Raw genomic sequence first — 14733 nt, 5'->3', positions numbered from 1 at the left:
TAGAAACATCGATTGTATTACCAAGGTTTGGACTGAATCACCATATTTAAGAAATGTGGGCTGGGAATGGTGGTTCACACCTATAATCCCAGCATTCTGGGAGGCCGAGGTAGACTACTTGAGCCCAGGAATTCAAGAGCAGCCTGGGTAACATAGTTCTAAATCTGAGATTTCCTTTATGATCAAAGATGGGTGGGAACCCCATTCTACAAGATAAGTGTCAACCTCAGAGAGACAGACTCTCCAGAACAGGTGAATTTATTTGGGAAGAGCAGAGGATTACTATCTGGGCTATGAGTGCTAGGAAGGATACCAGGCATACACAGAGGGCCACAGCCAAGGGGACACGTTTTAAAGGACAGAAGTCCATGTAAGCTGCTTTTAAACAAGGTTTGTAGGTCACAAGCTGATCGCAGGAGTTGGCGATGGTTTTCTGGTGGAGACGGCCATGGTAGGTAAGCGTCTGGAGTTCATCTGGAATGCTACAGTCTTGAGGACGTGCTTTTGAGATGCCCCATGCCTGGTCTACATGCAGGAGTGTCTTGTGATAAATCCTGTTATGGGCATGTGTGTGTGAGGGCTTCTTTGTGGCCCCCCGACTCCATTTTATTAGAGTTTGACATAAGTGACTCCATTTTGGTTCCAGCAACTTTCACATAAGGAAACTGAGGCTCAGAGAAGTCAAGGGACTTGCCCACACGTCCCAGCAACACTCTGCAGTGGAGGGGTGCAAACCCCGGCTTTCTCTGTGGATGGAGCTGCTGTGGGTGAGTGCAGGGTGCTGTGTGAACCAGAGAGGTGGTGCAGAGACCAGTGTGGGATGTGAGAGGATCCCTGGGGGAGGCAGTGCTGGTACAATTGGGATGGGGCAGAGGCGGAAGTGCGTGTGTGCCTAGAGGACAGAGCAAAGGCCTGGAGGGATCCACGCTCTCAACCATTCAGTGCTGCTGCCCCTAAGAAGGCAGGGCGCCGTATTTTCCAGGGTGACGCTGCCCCTGGGACTGGGCCTGGTCAACCTTGACCGAGAGAGCAAAGGGCTAGAATTGGGGAGAGTGGGATGAGTGAGGTTACTTGGCATGTTCTGTAGTCTCTTGGCCTCTCTCGAACAGCGTCCCTCAGATAGAAGCAAGACCTTGCTTTGCAACCCTGGCAGCCAGGATGCAGTCATGTGACAGCTCCAGCAACCTGAGGCTGGGGGAGCCTGTGGTCTGGAGGAACAATGTGAGTTGGGAGCACAAGCCCGTCATGGCTAGACTCAGGTTTCTCTGCGTGACCCGTTGGAGGCGGGTGGGACGCTCACAGGAGGGTGCAGCTCTTGGGGCCCATGCCCCAGCGTAACAGCTGCTGGTTCCAGTCGGTATAGGGCGGGTAGCGGATCTCCTTTAACTTCTCCAGGCCTGAGGGGGCGAGCAGGCAGGTGCGGTGGTGGGAGAAGGTGTCGAAGGTGAACTTGCCGTGGTACCGGCCCATCCCGCTGTGGCCTAGGTGGGCACAGAGAGCAAGGACCTGAGGCCAGGCTGCCCATGCAGCCCTAGCAGCAGGCTACTGCCCTGGCCAGGGGCACACAGCTGGCAGGGAGCTCAGAGAGAGCCAGGCCACTCACAGAGCCATTGTACAGATAGAGAAACTGAGGCCTTGAGAGTCCCAGGGCCCGGATCAAGGTTGAACAGTGAGTGAAGGGACTTCCTCGGTCTGGGGTACCAAAACCAAGCTTTCCTGGGGGTGGAAATGGGCAGGTACCTACCAACTCCCCCCAGCGGCACAGACAGCAGAGACACATAGAGGAAGCCGTCGTTGCCTGCAAAGCCGCCACTGCTGGTCCGCTCCAGCATCTGGTTCACAACCTGCCGAGGAGTGGGAAGGTAGGTGGTGGGCTCCAGTCATGGGAAGAGGGCTTGAGCCCTGCATATTCCACAGTGGAGGTGAGCCTCATCCTCACATGCCCCTCCACCTGCCCCTCCACCCTCTAACAGGCAATAATCTCCCCTCTAAGCGTCTTCTGGGGACAACACCTCTCAGTGATGGCTGGGGTGCCGTGGGGTGAATACCAACATGGCGCAAAGACCAGGAAGCCCTGCATGACCGCGGGGCTGGCAGCCTTGAGTCTAACGGTGAGGTTAGGATACTGCAGTGTGGGCTGCAGGCCCCACCGCGACCCGCTGGGCTCTATCAGGCCCCCGCTCTGCTCTGTCCCTGACCTCCATTCGGGGCCTCTGCTTGCCCATGCAGAATCTTTGCACAGTCCAGGTGCAGGCTGCACCAGCCAGGACAGAGGACGGGCCCACTACATGCCTGGTGGGTTTGGACCCTGTCCTCTCTGCCAGGCATCCTTGCGCCAGATGCGGTGGTACCAGCTGGCCTAGATATAGTCACCCTTGAGGCATCTGCTGCTCCAAAGCCCTCCTAGGAAGGGCTGTGAAAGGAAAGGGGCCAGTCTGTGCCCCCTTCAGCCCCTCCATTGCCCCCAGCCCGGCCGCATCCCCACCTGGCTGCTGTTGGAGAAGGCGTACAGGGCCAGGGGCTTCTCCCGCCTGTTGATGAACTCGATGGCCTCGTCCACGCTCCGCACATTCACGATGGGCAGGATGGGCCCGAAGATCTCCTCCTGCATCACCGGCTCTGTCTCCTGCACATCCACCAGCACCGTAGGGGCTGCCGGGCACCAAAGACCGCTCAGCCCCGGAGCCACAGTCAGGACAGCACCCAGGGGTGGGGGTAGAGATGGGGACAGGGCCACGGGCCAGGGCTCCAGGCCAGGATCCCAAGGTCTGACTTCCCATTGCTTCAGGCTTTGGATTGTTTAGGGAAGAAAGTCTCCCCATAGACTCCCAGGAGGGACCCTAGGTCTTCCCCAGCCTGCTCAGGACCTGTGGGGCCCAGAGAATCCCTCAACCTTGGTCTCACAGTCAGGGGTGATGGGATTCTTAGAACCTTGGGGTTCATGAGGCGACAGCACCCCAGAATATTGGAGCCACAGTGTCCCATGAGCTGCTGAGCCGTACGGCCCAGGAGACTGGGGGGCTCAGGACGGGGCCATCAGAGTTCAGAACCTGGGGATCCTGGGCTCGGAGAATCTGAGGTTGTGGCCTTTCAGGACAGCCGGTGGTGGGATGGGAGTTCATCTTAGCACGCTGGGCCCTGGAGCCCTGGGATCCGAACTCAGCGAATCCAGGACTGAGGGACCAGAGTTTAGCCTTGTGGGGCCACAGGCTCAGAAGCACAGAGACGGAGTCATGGCACTGGAGCCGTGGCTCAAGGCCGGGCTCTGACAGTGGGGCCGGCTTTCAGGTGCGGGTCCAGACTCGTGGCCCAGCCGTGGGCCCTCCCGTGAGGAGGGGTCTTGGCCCAGGTGGGCTGTGGTAGGGGCAGCAGGACTCACCGATGTAGCAATCGCTCTCGTCACTCTGGCCCCCAATGGCCACATGGCCGCAGCCCAGCAGTGCCCGCAGCCGCTGGAACTGTTTCTGGTTGATGATGCGGCCCAGGTTTGGGGAGCTCTGGGGGTCGTCGCCATAGAAACGGGTGATGGTGCTCTGCAGGGCGGGCAGCAGCCTCTCCTGCATCTCGGGGCTGCACAGGACATAGTCGGGGGCCACGCAGGTCTGGCCGGCGTTGAAGTATCGGAACCAGGCCACGCGGTTGGCCACGGTCTGGGGGTCGCAGCTGTCGTCCACGTAGCAGGGGTTCTTGCCCCCCAGCTCCAGGGTGACAGGTGTCAGGTGCTTGGCGGCAGCGGTCATGACAATCTTGCCCACACGAGGGCTCCCTGGGTGTGGAAGGAAACCAGAGTGACCGTTCAGTGACCTGGGCCAGGCGGGATGGCCCAGCCCAGGGCCCCGCTCCTCCCTGGAGAGGTGTTGGAGTCAGTGGGCTCCCTAGGCACACGGTGAGGAGACCCCATCCTCAACTGGCCTTGACCACACGCTCCAGGCACCTGACTCTTGCCAGCTTTCTTCATAGAAAGTCCTGGCCCGCCTCACCGCTCTCCTGGCTGGTGTGGCTCACACACTGGGACCTGCCTCCAGCCCGGCCACCCCAGGATCCAATTGCTCCAATGTGCCCAGGGCCTGGCCTGTGCAAGCAGACGGCCTCTGTGCCAGCTCCAGCTCGCATGTGTCCACCACTGCTGGTCCCAGCCTCCTCCCTCCACAGCCCTCCCACCCTCTGCCCTGCTGATCCCCTCCGCCTACTCTGGGAACCTGGCCTGGCCCCCTCACCCGTGAAGAAGATGTAGTCGAACTTGTGCTCCAGCAGCTGCCCTGTCTCCTGGGGCCCGCCCAGCACCACGGCAAAGCAGCTCTGCAAGGCAGGATGGGCGGCTCAGGGCAGCTCGGGGGCAGGCTTAGGGGCCAGCCGGGCCTCCTCAGCCTGCAGGGGTGAGGTATAGAGATGCCGGGCACTGCCGGGGCAGGGTCACCCTCACCTGGTCCAGGTACCGGGGCAGCACCTCAGCCACGACCTTCTCTGTTCCCTGGCTGATTTCTGATGGCTTCAGCACCACACAGTTCCCTGCAGGGGCAGAGGGGACGTCACTGGGGGAGCCCAGGGTCCCCATGCCCAAGCAGGGGCTGGGTTCAGAGGGCCTGTGAGGCCGAGGGTGCCTCATAGGCAGGATTCCAGGGGCCTTTGTGGGAGGGGCTACTGGGTGGGAAGAGCATGGGGTTCGGAACTCCCTCCTCACCTGCAGCGAGGGCGCCCACCAGGGGCACCAGGACCAGGTTCACAGGGTAGTTCCAGGGTGCGATGATGAGGACCAGGCCAAAGGGTTCTTTCCGGATGAAGACCGAGTCCAACTTCATGAACTGAGGCACAGGGCAGACGGTGAGGCCCTGCCAAGGGCTACCCCAAAGCCCACCCACTGCACACTTGGGGCCTCAGCTCCCCGTGCGATGGAATCCCAGGAAAGACGAGAAAATCAGTGACTCGCCCAGGGCCTCGGTGGCAGAAGGGGGCCTGGACCAGAGCTGCCCGGTGCCCTTCCCTTCCCTCCCGCCGCCTGCCAGCAGGACTCACCAGGTTCGTGGAGCCCGGTTCGTCCTTCATCCAGGCCTGCAGGTTCTTGAGGGCATAGTCGACCTCATTCTGGGTAGTGATGATCTCAGATACATCTGCCTCGAAGGCTGACTGTGGTGGAGGTGGAATTGAGAGAGGTCAGGCCCAGACCCGGGCCAGGAGGGGTCTAGAATTTGAGGAGGGCACACGCAGGCACCACCACCACTGGACACATAAAGACAGCTCCTATGGGAGGCACTGTGGTTCCCTGGGAACTGTGCATGGCTGCGATTCTGATCGGTGACTTCCTGGCTGTGTGGTCTTGGGCAAGCGATGTTAACCCCCGAGTGCCTCAGTTTCCTTATTTGCGACATGGGGACAGCCATCGAGCCTGCATCACAGGGTGGCTGTGAGTGTTCAGGAGTGAAGGTCAGGTGCCTGCCACACTCCACATGCCAGGGAAGGAGGTCTGTTAAACAAACAGGGATAAAACTAGGGACACAGCCAGTCACCAGGGGGCATGGACCCTCCTGAAAGAGGACAGGGATGCCGCTCCAGCCCCTGCCTGGGCCCACCCTCCACGGCTACCTTATGCAGGTCCTGGGCCAGCGCGTCTTGCAGAAGCTGCTTGTTTTCTTGAAGGAAGCGGCCCAGGCCTTGGAGCTGCGCAGCCCTGAACTCGGCCGACCGCGTGCGCCCCGACTTGAAGGCCTCCCGCAGCCGCCGCAGCGTGTCCTGGAAGGGGTCTATCCTGTCAGACAGGGCAGAGTGAACTGGATGGCTGGGTTGCCCCTCCTTCACAGGCACCCTCCAGCCACCCCAGAGTCTGCACACCCTTGCCCCACCTGCACCCATGGGGGCTCACAGACACCCCACCTCATACACACACAGACCCACTCGACCCCACGGAGCTGGGGCTGCCTGCGCCACCACCCCCCCACTCACCTGCCTCCCAGGCGTGTCCATGAGGGAGGGCCCTGGGCTTGACCTCCCCCACTCCAGGGAGAGGATCCCCCTCCTGGGCGCTCTGGAAGCCCAGCACACCCCACACCTCGGGTGACCACCATCCCAGCTCTTCACTGCCCTTCCCCTCCTTGCATAGACACATACCCCCCACGTTGGCACCTGGCCACCGCTCCACCCAGACCACTCAGCTCTCCCCGGGGCCTCCCTCCCTTCTGGGTCTAAACAGGGACTCGGAGCGTTCTTTGCTCCAGAGCTCACAGAGCTTTGAGGTCGCAGATGGGGAAACTGAAGCCATAGACGCGCCTTAGCGCTGAGGGTTTGGCACCCGCTCTGGGGAGGGGGTGGCACTCGGCTGGTCGTAGAAGGAAGCAGAAGCGGAGGAGAGAGCTCCGGGGTTGGTATCCATGGGCACAGGTGGCAGGTGGAGGTAGGTTGGCAGAGCTGAGACTGCCCCAGGGCATGAACCCCTCTGGGCTTTAGCCTGAGGGCCCAAGGGAACCCTGGTGGGTTCTGGAGAGGAGGAAGGATCAGGACCCCGGGGGTGGGGGAAGGGGTCCAATGGGACACTCAGGAGGATTGCCAGGTCCTAGCAAGGGGATTCTGAGCATTCCAGCCCAGGGGCTGAAGAATGGCGCGCAAATCCTGTGTCTTTGTGCATCCGTGGGTCTGTCTGTGTCTTTGTGTCTCTGTGTCTTTGTATATCTTTGTGTCTTTGTGTGTCTATGTGTGGGTCTCTCTGTGTATGGCTGTCTTTGTGTCCTTGTGTGGGTATGGGTGTCCGCGTGTGTCTGTGTATGTATGGGTGCTGTGTGTCTTTGTGTGTATGGGAGTCTGTGTGCATGGGTGTGTGTATGGGTATCTGTGTCTCTCTGTGTATGGGTGCTGTGTGTCTTTGTGTGTATGAGTGTCTGTATGTCTGTGTGTCTGTGTGTATGGCTGTCTGTGTGTCTGTATGTATCTGTGCGTGTGTAGGTGTCTGTTTGTCAGTGTGTCTGGGTGTCTGTGTGTGTATGGGTGTCTGTGTGTGTCTGTATGTGTATGGGTGTCTGTGTGTCTGTGTGTGTATGGCTGTCTGTATATGGGTGTGTGTGTGTCTGTGTCTGTGTGTCTGTGTGTATGGGTGTCTGAGTGTGTATCAGTGTCTGTGTGTGTATGGGTGTCTGTGTGTCTGTGTGTATGGGTGTCTGTGTGTGTATAGATGTCTGTGTTTGTGTGTCTGTGTGTCTGTGTGTATGGGTGTCTGTGTGTGTATGGGTGTCTGTGTGTGTATAGATGTCTGTGTTTGTGTGTCTGTGTGTCTGTGTGTGTATGGGTGTCTGTGTGTGTATGGGTGTGTGTGTGTATGGGTATCTATGTGTCTGTGTGTCTGTGTTTCTGTGTGTGTATGGGTGTCCATGTGTCTGTGTTTTTGTGTGTGTATGGGTGTCTGTGTGTGTGGGTATGGGTGTGTGTGTATGGGTGTGTGTGTATGTGGGTATCTATGTGTCTGTGTGTCTGTGTTTCTGTGTGTGTATGGGTGGCTGTGTGTCTGTGAGTATCTGGGTGTGTATGGGTGTGTGTCTCTGTGTGTATGGGTGTCTGTGTGTGTCTCTGTGTCTGTGTGTGTATGGGTGTCTGTGTGTCTGTGTTTCTGTGTATGAGTGTCTGTGTGTCTGTGTGTGTATGGGTATCTGTATGTCTGTGTGTGTATGGGTGTCTCTGTGTCTGTGTTTCTGTGTGTGTATGGGTGTCTCTGTGTCTGTGTTTCTGTGTGTGTATGGGTGTCTCTGTGTCTGTGTGTCTGTGTGTGTATGGGTATCTGTGTGTCTCTGTGTATATGGGTATCTCTGTGTCTGTGTGTGCATAGATGTCTGTGTGTCCGTGTGTGTCTGTGTGTGTATGGGTATCTGTGTGTCTGTGTGTGTCTGTGTGTACGTGTGTCTGTGTGTGTCTGTGTGTTTACTGGTGTGTCTGTGTGTATATGAGTGTCTGTGTGTCTGTGTGTGTATGGGTGTCTGTGTGTGTGTGTGTATGGATGTCTGTGTTTCTCTGTGTATCTGTGTGTGTATGGGTGTCTGTGTGTCTTTGTGTGTATGGGTGTCTGTATATGTCTCTTGTGTCTGTGTGTATATGGGTGTCTGTGTGTCTGTGTGTATATGGGTGTCTGTGTGTGTCCATGTGTCAGTGTGTGTATGGCTGCCTGTGTGTTTGTGTGTGTGTCTCTGAGTGTATGGGTGTCTGTGGGTCTGTGTGTGTTTGGGTGTCTGTGGGTGTCTGTGTGTCTGTGTGTGTATGGGTGTCTATGTGTATCTGTCTGTGTATGGGTGTCTCTGTGTGTCTGTGTATGTCTGTGTGTCTGTGTGTGTATGGGTGTTTGTGTGTCTGTGTGTGTATGGGTGTCTGTGTGTCTTTGTGTGTATGGGTGTCTGTGTGTCTGTGTGTATGGGTGTCTGTATGCATCTGTTGTGTCTGTGTGTGTATGGGTGTCTGTGTGTGTATGGTTGTCTATGTGTGTGTGTGTATGGGTGTGTGTGTGTTTGTGTGTATGGATGTTGTGTGTATGTTTATGAGTGCCTGTGTTTCTGTGTGTTTATGAGTGTCTGTGTGTCTTTCTGTGTATGGGTGTCTGTGTGTGTGTGTATGGACATCTGTGCATCTGTGTGTGTCTTTGTGTGTATGAGTATCTGTGTTTGTGTGTGTACAGGTGCCTATGTGTGTGTTTGGGTGTCTGTATGTCTGTGTCTTTGTGTGTCTGTGTGTATGGGTGCCTGTGTCTATGTGTGTTGTGTGTGTGTATGGTTGTCTGTATGTCTGTGTGTGTGTATGGCTGTCTGTGTGTCTGTGTATATCTGTGTGTGTATGGGTGTCTGTGTGTCTGTGTGTCTATGGGTGTCTGTGTGTCTGTGTGTGTTTGGGTGTCTGTGTCCATATGTGTCTGTGTGTATGGGTGTGTGTCTGTGTGTGTCTGTGTGTGTATGAGTGTCTGTGTGTATGGGTGTCTCTCTCCAAGTGTGTCATGTGTGTCTGTGTGTTTCTGTGTGTCTTTGGGTGTATGAGTGTCTGTGTGTGCACGAGTGCTGTGTCCATGTGTGTCTGTATGTATGGGTGTCTGTGTGTGTATGGGTGTCTGTGTCCATGTGTGTCTGTATGTATGGGTGTCTGTGTGTGTATGGGTGTCTGTGTCCATGTGTGTCTGTATGTATGGGTGTCTGTGTGTGTATGGGTGTCCGTGTGCATGTGTGTCTGTGTGTGTATGGGTGTGTGTCTGTGTGTATCTGTGTGTGTATGGGTGTCGGTGGATCTGTGTGTGTATGGGTGTCTGTGTGTATGGGTGTCTGTGTGTATGGGTGTCTGTATGGGTGTCTCTCCATGTGTGTCGTGTGTGTATGTGTGTCTGTGTGTCTGTGTGTGTATGGGTGTCTCTGTGTGTATTGGTGTCTGTGTGTGTATGGGTGTCTGTGTTTCTGTGTGTGTCTCTGTGTATGGGGGTCTGTATGGGTGTCTCTCTCCATGTGTGTCGTGTGTGTAAGTGTATCTGTGTGTCTGTGTATGGGTGTCTGTGTGTGCATGGTTGCTGTGTCCATGTGTTTCTGTGTGTGTATGGGTGTCTGTATGTGTGTGTCTGTGTATGGGTGTCTGTGTCCATGTGTGTTGTGTGTGTCTATGGGTGTATATGTGTGTATGGGTGTCTGTGTGCATGTGTGTCTGTGTGTGTATGGGTGTCTGTGTGTGTATGGCTGTTTGTGCCCATGTGTGTTGTGTGTCTGTCTACATGTGGACTTCAGTTATCTCATCCCTCAGCTGCAGGTCACAGGGCCATACCCAGGGTTGCTGCCTCAGACTCGCATTGCTGAGGGCAGTGGAGGTGAGTGGTTAGCAGGCCTTGGCATCCCCAGTGAGTGTCCTGGAGGCCAGTGCCCCATCTGCACTTGCACCGCACCAGGCACTCTTGTCATATGTGATGCAGGGACAGTGCTCCCCTGTGGACAGAGCCAGCTGAACCAATGGCAGAAGTCCCTGTCCTTATGAATGACAAGATGAGGAGAGCAGCCCCTGCCTGGCTCAGGTCCCAGCTGAAGAATGTGGGGAGACAGGAAGCCATGCTGGGCACCTTCCCGGCCACACCTGCAGATGCAGCCTCCCTCCCCTGGGCAGCGTCGCCACCATTCCTGGCACAGGACCCCCACACTCAGTGTCCGGCACCCCCGCGTGAGGGCCTGGAGGAGGACACAGCATCCAGGGCTTCGCAAATATTCATCTACCGTCTTTGCTCAAGCCCTGTCTTGGGCTACAACCTGGGTGGATCCTGGGCCCTTCTCTAGTAGCGGGCAGTTTTGGCCTGCAGCGCTTCCAGGTCTTCAGATTCCAGGGCCCTGCCCCAAAGCTGTGCCTGGAATTCAAGCATCAGCAGCCTCCACCTGGCGCTCAAGCAGCTCCTGGTCACATCAGCTCAGCTCTAACCTCTTCCAATGCTCCCTGGTGCCTTTGGAGGATGATCGCCTCTGCCCTGAATCAAGGCCCAGATTGGAGGAGTCTGGGATGAGCTATGGCACACAGATGTCCCGCTGTTCATCCCAGGAACCTGGCCTCAGCGTGGTCACAACTTTCCCAGGTGAGGCAGGTGGGGCAGAGGAACACCTGCACTTTCTGAGCTGTCATCGCCTGTCCTCACGTGTGCACATCTGGTGCTCAGTGAAATAATCACGGAGCCAGCAGCATCTGCCTGACAGATGAGGAAACGGATGAGGAAACAGACCCCGGCTGGAGCCAGACCCAAGCCCCGCCTCTCATCCAAGGTGCTTTCTTGTCCCGCCCACCTGCTGCAGGGCAGGGGTCCGGGCGCTTGCTGGGGTGGGGCTGACTGGTGGGAAAGGGAAATATCTTGGACCCCCAAAATCAATAAGCTAAAAGGAAGATTCAAGCTGGAAACTGATCAGGGTCAACCTGCCTCCCCTTTATTTATTTATTTATTTTTTTTTTCTGAGACGGAGTTTCGCTCTTGTTGCCCAGGCTGGAGTACAATGACGCGATCTCAGCTCACCACAACCTCTGCCTCCCAGGTTCAAGTAATTCTCCTGCCTCAGCCTCCCGAGTAGCTGGGATTACAGGCATGCACCACCACGGGGGCCCAGCTAATTTTGTACTTTTAGTAGAGACAGGGTTTCTCCAAGTTGAGGCTGGTCTCGAACTCCTGACCTCAGGTGATCCGCCGGCCTCGGCCTCCCAAAGTGTTGGGATTACAGGTATGAACTACCGGGTCCGGCCCCTGCCTCTCATTTTATTCACGGCCACCCCCCACTGCTCACTGAGATAGATGCATATTCTGATTGCCTCCTTTCCAAAGGCTCATCAGAAACTCAAAAGAATGCAGTCTCCCACCTACCTACAACCTGGAAGCTCCCCCACGCCCCACCCCCACCCCCTGCTTCAAGATGTCCCTGTCTTTCTGTATGGAACCAATGTACTTCACATATATATATATAATGTGTATATATAATGTATATATATGTATTTTATGTATGTGTGTGTGTGTATATGTATGTGTGTGTGTATATATATTATATATATATATATTTTTGAGACAGAGTTTCTCTCTTGTTGCCCAGGCTGGAGTGCAGTGGCACCATCTCGGCTCACTGCAACCTCCGACTCCCAGGTTCAAGCGATTCTCCTGCCTCAGCCTCCCGAGTAGCTGGGATTACAGGTGACCGCCACCATGCCCTGCTAATTTTGTGTTTTTAGTAGAGACGGGTTTTCACCATGTTGGTCAGGCTGGTCTCAAAGTCCCTATCTCAGGTGATCTGCCCGCCTTGGCCCCCCAAAGCGCTGGGGTTACAGGCGTGAGCTACCGCGCCCGGTCTTGTTACATCTCCTGTCTCCCTAAAATGTGTAAAACCAAGCTGTGCCCCGACCACCTTGGACACATGTTGTCAGGACATCCCCAGGCTGTGTCACAGGTGCACGTCCTCAACTTTGGCAAAATAAACTTTTTTTTTTTCTTTGAGATGGAGTCTCGTTCTGTCACCAAGGCTGGAGTGCAAGTGGCGTGATCTCGGCTCACTGCAACCTCTACCTCCCGTGTTCAAGTGATTCTCCTGCCTCAGTCTCCGGAGTAGCTGGGATTACAGGCGTGCGCCCCCATGCCCAGCCAATTTTTGTAACTTTTAGTAGCGACAGGATTTCACCATGTTGGCCAGGCTGGTTTCAAACTCCTGTCCTCAAGTGATCCACCCGCCTCAGCCTCCTAAAGTGCTGGTATTACAGACGTGAGCCACAACACCTGGCCACAAAATGAACTTCCTTTTTTTTGACAGAGTCTCGCTCTGTCGCACAGGCTAGAGTGCTGTGGTGTGATCTCGGCTCACTGCAAACTCCACCTCCCGGGTTCACGCCATTCTCCAGCCTCACCCTTCTGAGTAGCTGGGACTACAGGTGCCCGCCACCACACCTGGCTTATTTTTTGTATTTTTAGTAGAGACAGGGTTTCACCGTGTTAGCCAGGATAGTCTCGATCTCCTGACCTTGTGATCCACCCGCCTCGGCCTCCCAAAGTGCTGGGATTACAGGCAAAATAAACTTTCTAAATTAATTGAGACCTGTCTCAGATTTTCTGCGTTTATACTGGGGACCCCCGGCTGCTCACCAGGCAGTTCCTGACTGACCCTGGGTCACATAGGTGAACACTCCAGACTTGGCCAGCCCTCGCGGAGCTCACAGTCCACACATGGAACAACTATATCATTAGAAACATGATCGGTGTGGCCTGGGTTTCTTCCAGAGGCGGCCAGAGACCAACCCCTGGCTCTGACTGCCATGGGGAAGTCGTAGGGGAGGGCCTCTTGGAGGGCCAGCGATCTGGACAGAGGCACCAACATGTGCAAAAGCCCTGTGGGGGTAGATGCTGAGAAATAAGACACAGCGGCAAGTGGAGGCCTGATGGGACCTGTCATATGGAGAGGGACTCATTCCCTTGGCAGTGGCCACGCCTGGTGCAGGGCCCAGAAGGAAGTCAGAGCTGGCATCTGAGGCCAGGCAGCTGGCATGCACAACTCATTTAAGCCTCACAGCTATTATTGTTACCCAGTTGGAAAGACGGGGAAACCGAGGCTCTGAGAGACAACCTGATTTGCCCTCCTCACAGCCTCAGTGTGAGGAGGGAGGCCCCCCAGCCCCTCTCCTCACACCAGCCCTGTGACCACAGTGACCACGTGCCAACGTGTGCCTTGCGCCTTTCACTGTCTTCTCAACATCTTCCTGCAGTTTCCAGACTTTCTTTTTTTTTTTTTTTGGGGGGGGGGACGGAGTCTCTGCCGCCCAGGCTGGAGTGCAGTGGCCGGATCTCAGCTCACTGCAAGCTCCGCCTCCCGGGTTTACACCATTCTCCTGCCTCCGTCTCCTGAGTAGCTGGGACTACAAGCGCCCGCCACCTCGCCCAGCTAGTTTTTTGTATTTTTTAAGTAGAGACGGGGTTTCACTGTGTTAGCCAGGATGGTCTCGATCTCCTGACCTCATGATCCGCCCGTCTTGGCCTCCCAAAGTGCTGGGATTACAGGCTTGAGCCACCGCGCCCGGCCGCAGTTTCCAGACTTTCGAAATGTGAATGTAGTATTTCTAGAACCAGAAACAAGCAATGCATGTTGCTTTTAAAATCTGAAACCAAAGATCCGATTTTCACCTCAACTTCCAAGAAGCTCTCTGCTTCCAATCCCCGATTCTCCGGCACCTCCTGATCACAGCCCTGGTGCCCCCCACCGAGTCCTTGTCTGTCCACAAAGCTGCCTTCTCCCCGAACCTGGGAGCTCCTCAAAGGGAGGACAGGGTTTGTCCCTATCCCTAGGGCTCCTGGGGAACAGGCTTCATTTCTGGCGGTGCTTCCCGGGAGCCTGCCACAGGGCAAGGTGAGGCTCAGAAGACACCAGTGCCCACCTCCCTCTCCTAAGCAAGGCCTGTGCCCATGGCCCTGCAGCCACAGGCCCCTTGGTAGGCTTGCCTCCTGATCCACGTGCCATGGGCACACATCCCCTTCCCTCCATGCCCCTGGTTCCCACCAGTGCCCTTTACCTTGAGCTCCCTCTGCCCAGCCCTCACCCCTGTGCCCCCACATACCCCAGCGTGGGCTCTGCCCCTGGGTTCTTCACTGCATCTCCACCCCCCTTCTTGGACATGCTGCCTTCAGATGCGCAGGCTCTGCTCCTACCCCAGGCCTCAGCCCTGCTCTGCTGACTGCGATCCTCCCGGGAGCCTGGCAGCTCCCAAACCAACTCCCGTGCCCACGCCTGGCAATGAGGTAATCATTGGGGTGATGCTCAGGGTTACCCAATAGGCATGGGGCAGGGCTGCACATCCTAATTACGACACCTACCTTTTTCTCACTGCCAGGATCTAGAGCTGCTCTGTGTCTGCCCTGTTCTTCCAGGGCCATGCCCCCAGGGACCACACTGCACAGCCGGCTTGGGAACAGGTTGGACAAGTCAAGGCTGTCTGAAGCTTTGCTGTGTGGTTACTGGAATGGGCTAGCAGGGAGTTACCTGATCAGGAAAAAAGATCCCCAGGGGAAGGTCACAGGATGAAAATATCAGCAAGATCCTGGTGGCAAATGTTGCCTCCACCAGGAAGTCCTCCTAGGACCCAGCCACAGTGGTCCCATGCCACCCATGGCCCCACCTAGGGTCTCTATGCTAAATCTTCATCTCCCTCCTCTCCTCTCCTCTCCTCTCCTCTCCTCTCCTCTCTTCTCCTCTCCTCACTCTTCAGGGTTCACAGGTCAAGATGAGCAACTGTGGCTCTATTTCCACT

General features: G+C 56.1%; 1 protein-coding gene across 1 annotated transcript; it reads right to left on the bottom strand.

Annotated features, from left to right (window-relative positions):
• Positions 1 to 242: 242 nt before the first annotated feature.
• ALDH3B2 (aldehyde dehydrogenase 3 family member B2) lies at positions 243 to 14313 on the bottom strand. Its single transcript, XM_010366322.2, has 10 exons — positions 14044 to 14313; positions 5581 to 5743; positions 5014 to 5124; positions 4682 to 4802; positions 4424 to 4509; positions 4218 to 4299; positions 3380 to 3766; positions 2486 to 2652; positions 1745 to 1844; positions 243 to 1481 (listed from the first exon to the last, which is right to left on the bottom strand). The coding sequence occupies exons 1-10, from the start codon at positions 14100 to 14102 to the stop codon at positions 1297 to 1299; spliced, it is 1461 nt and encodes a 486-aa protein (XP_010364624.1). The 5' UTR covers positions 14103 to 14313; the 3' UTR covers positions 243 to 1296.
• Positions 14314 to 14733: the final 420 nt, after the last annotated feature.

The sequence above is a fragment of the Rhinopithecus roxellana genome, chromosome 15 (genome assembly GCF_007565055.1).
Source record: "Rhinopithecus roxellana isolate Shanxi Qingling chromosome 15, ASM756505v1, whole genome shotgun sequence".
In the NCBI taxonomy this organism is placed as follows: Eukaryota; Metazoa; Chordata; class Mammalia; order Primates; family Cercopithecidae; genus Rhinopithecus; species Rhinopithecus roxellana.
Note: the sequence above shows the minus strand (reverse complement) of the source record. Positions and strands in the feature narration are given on the sequence as shown.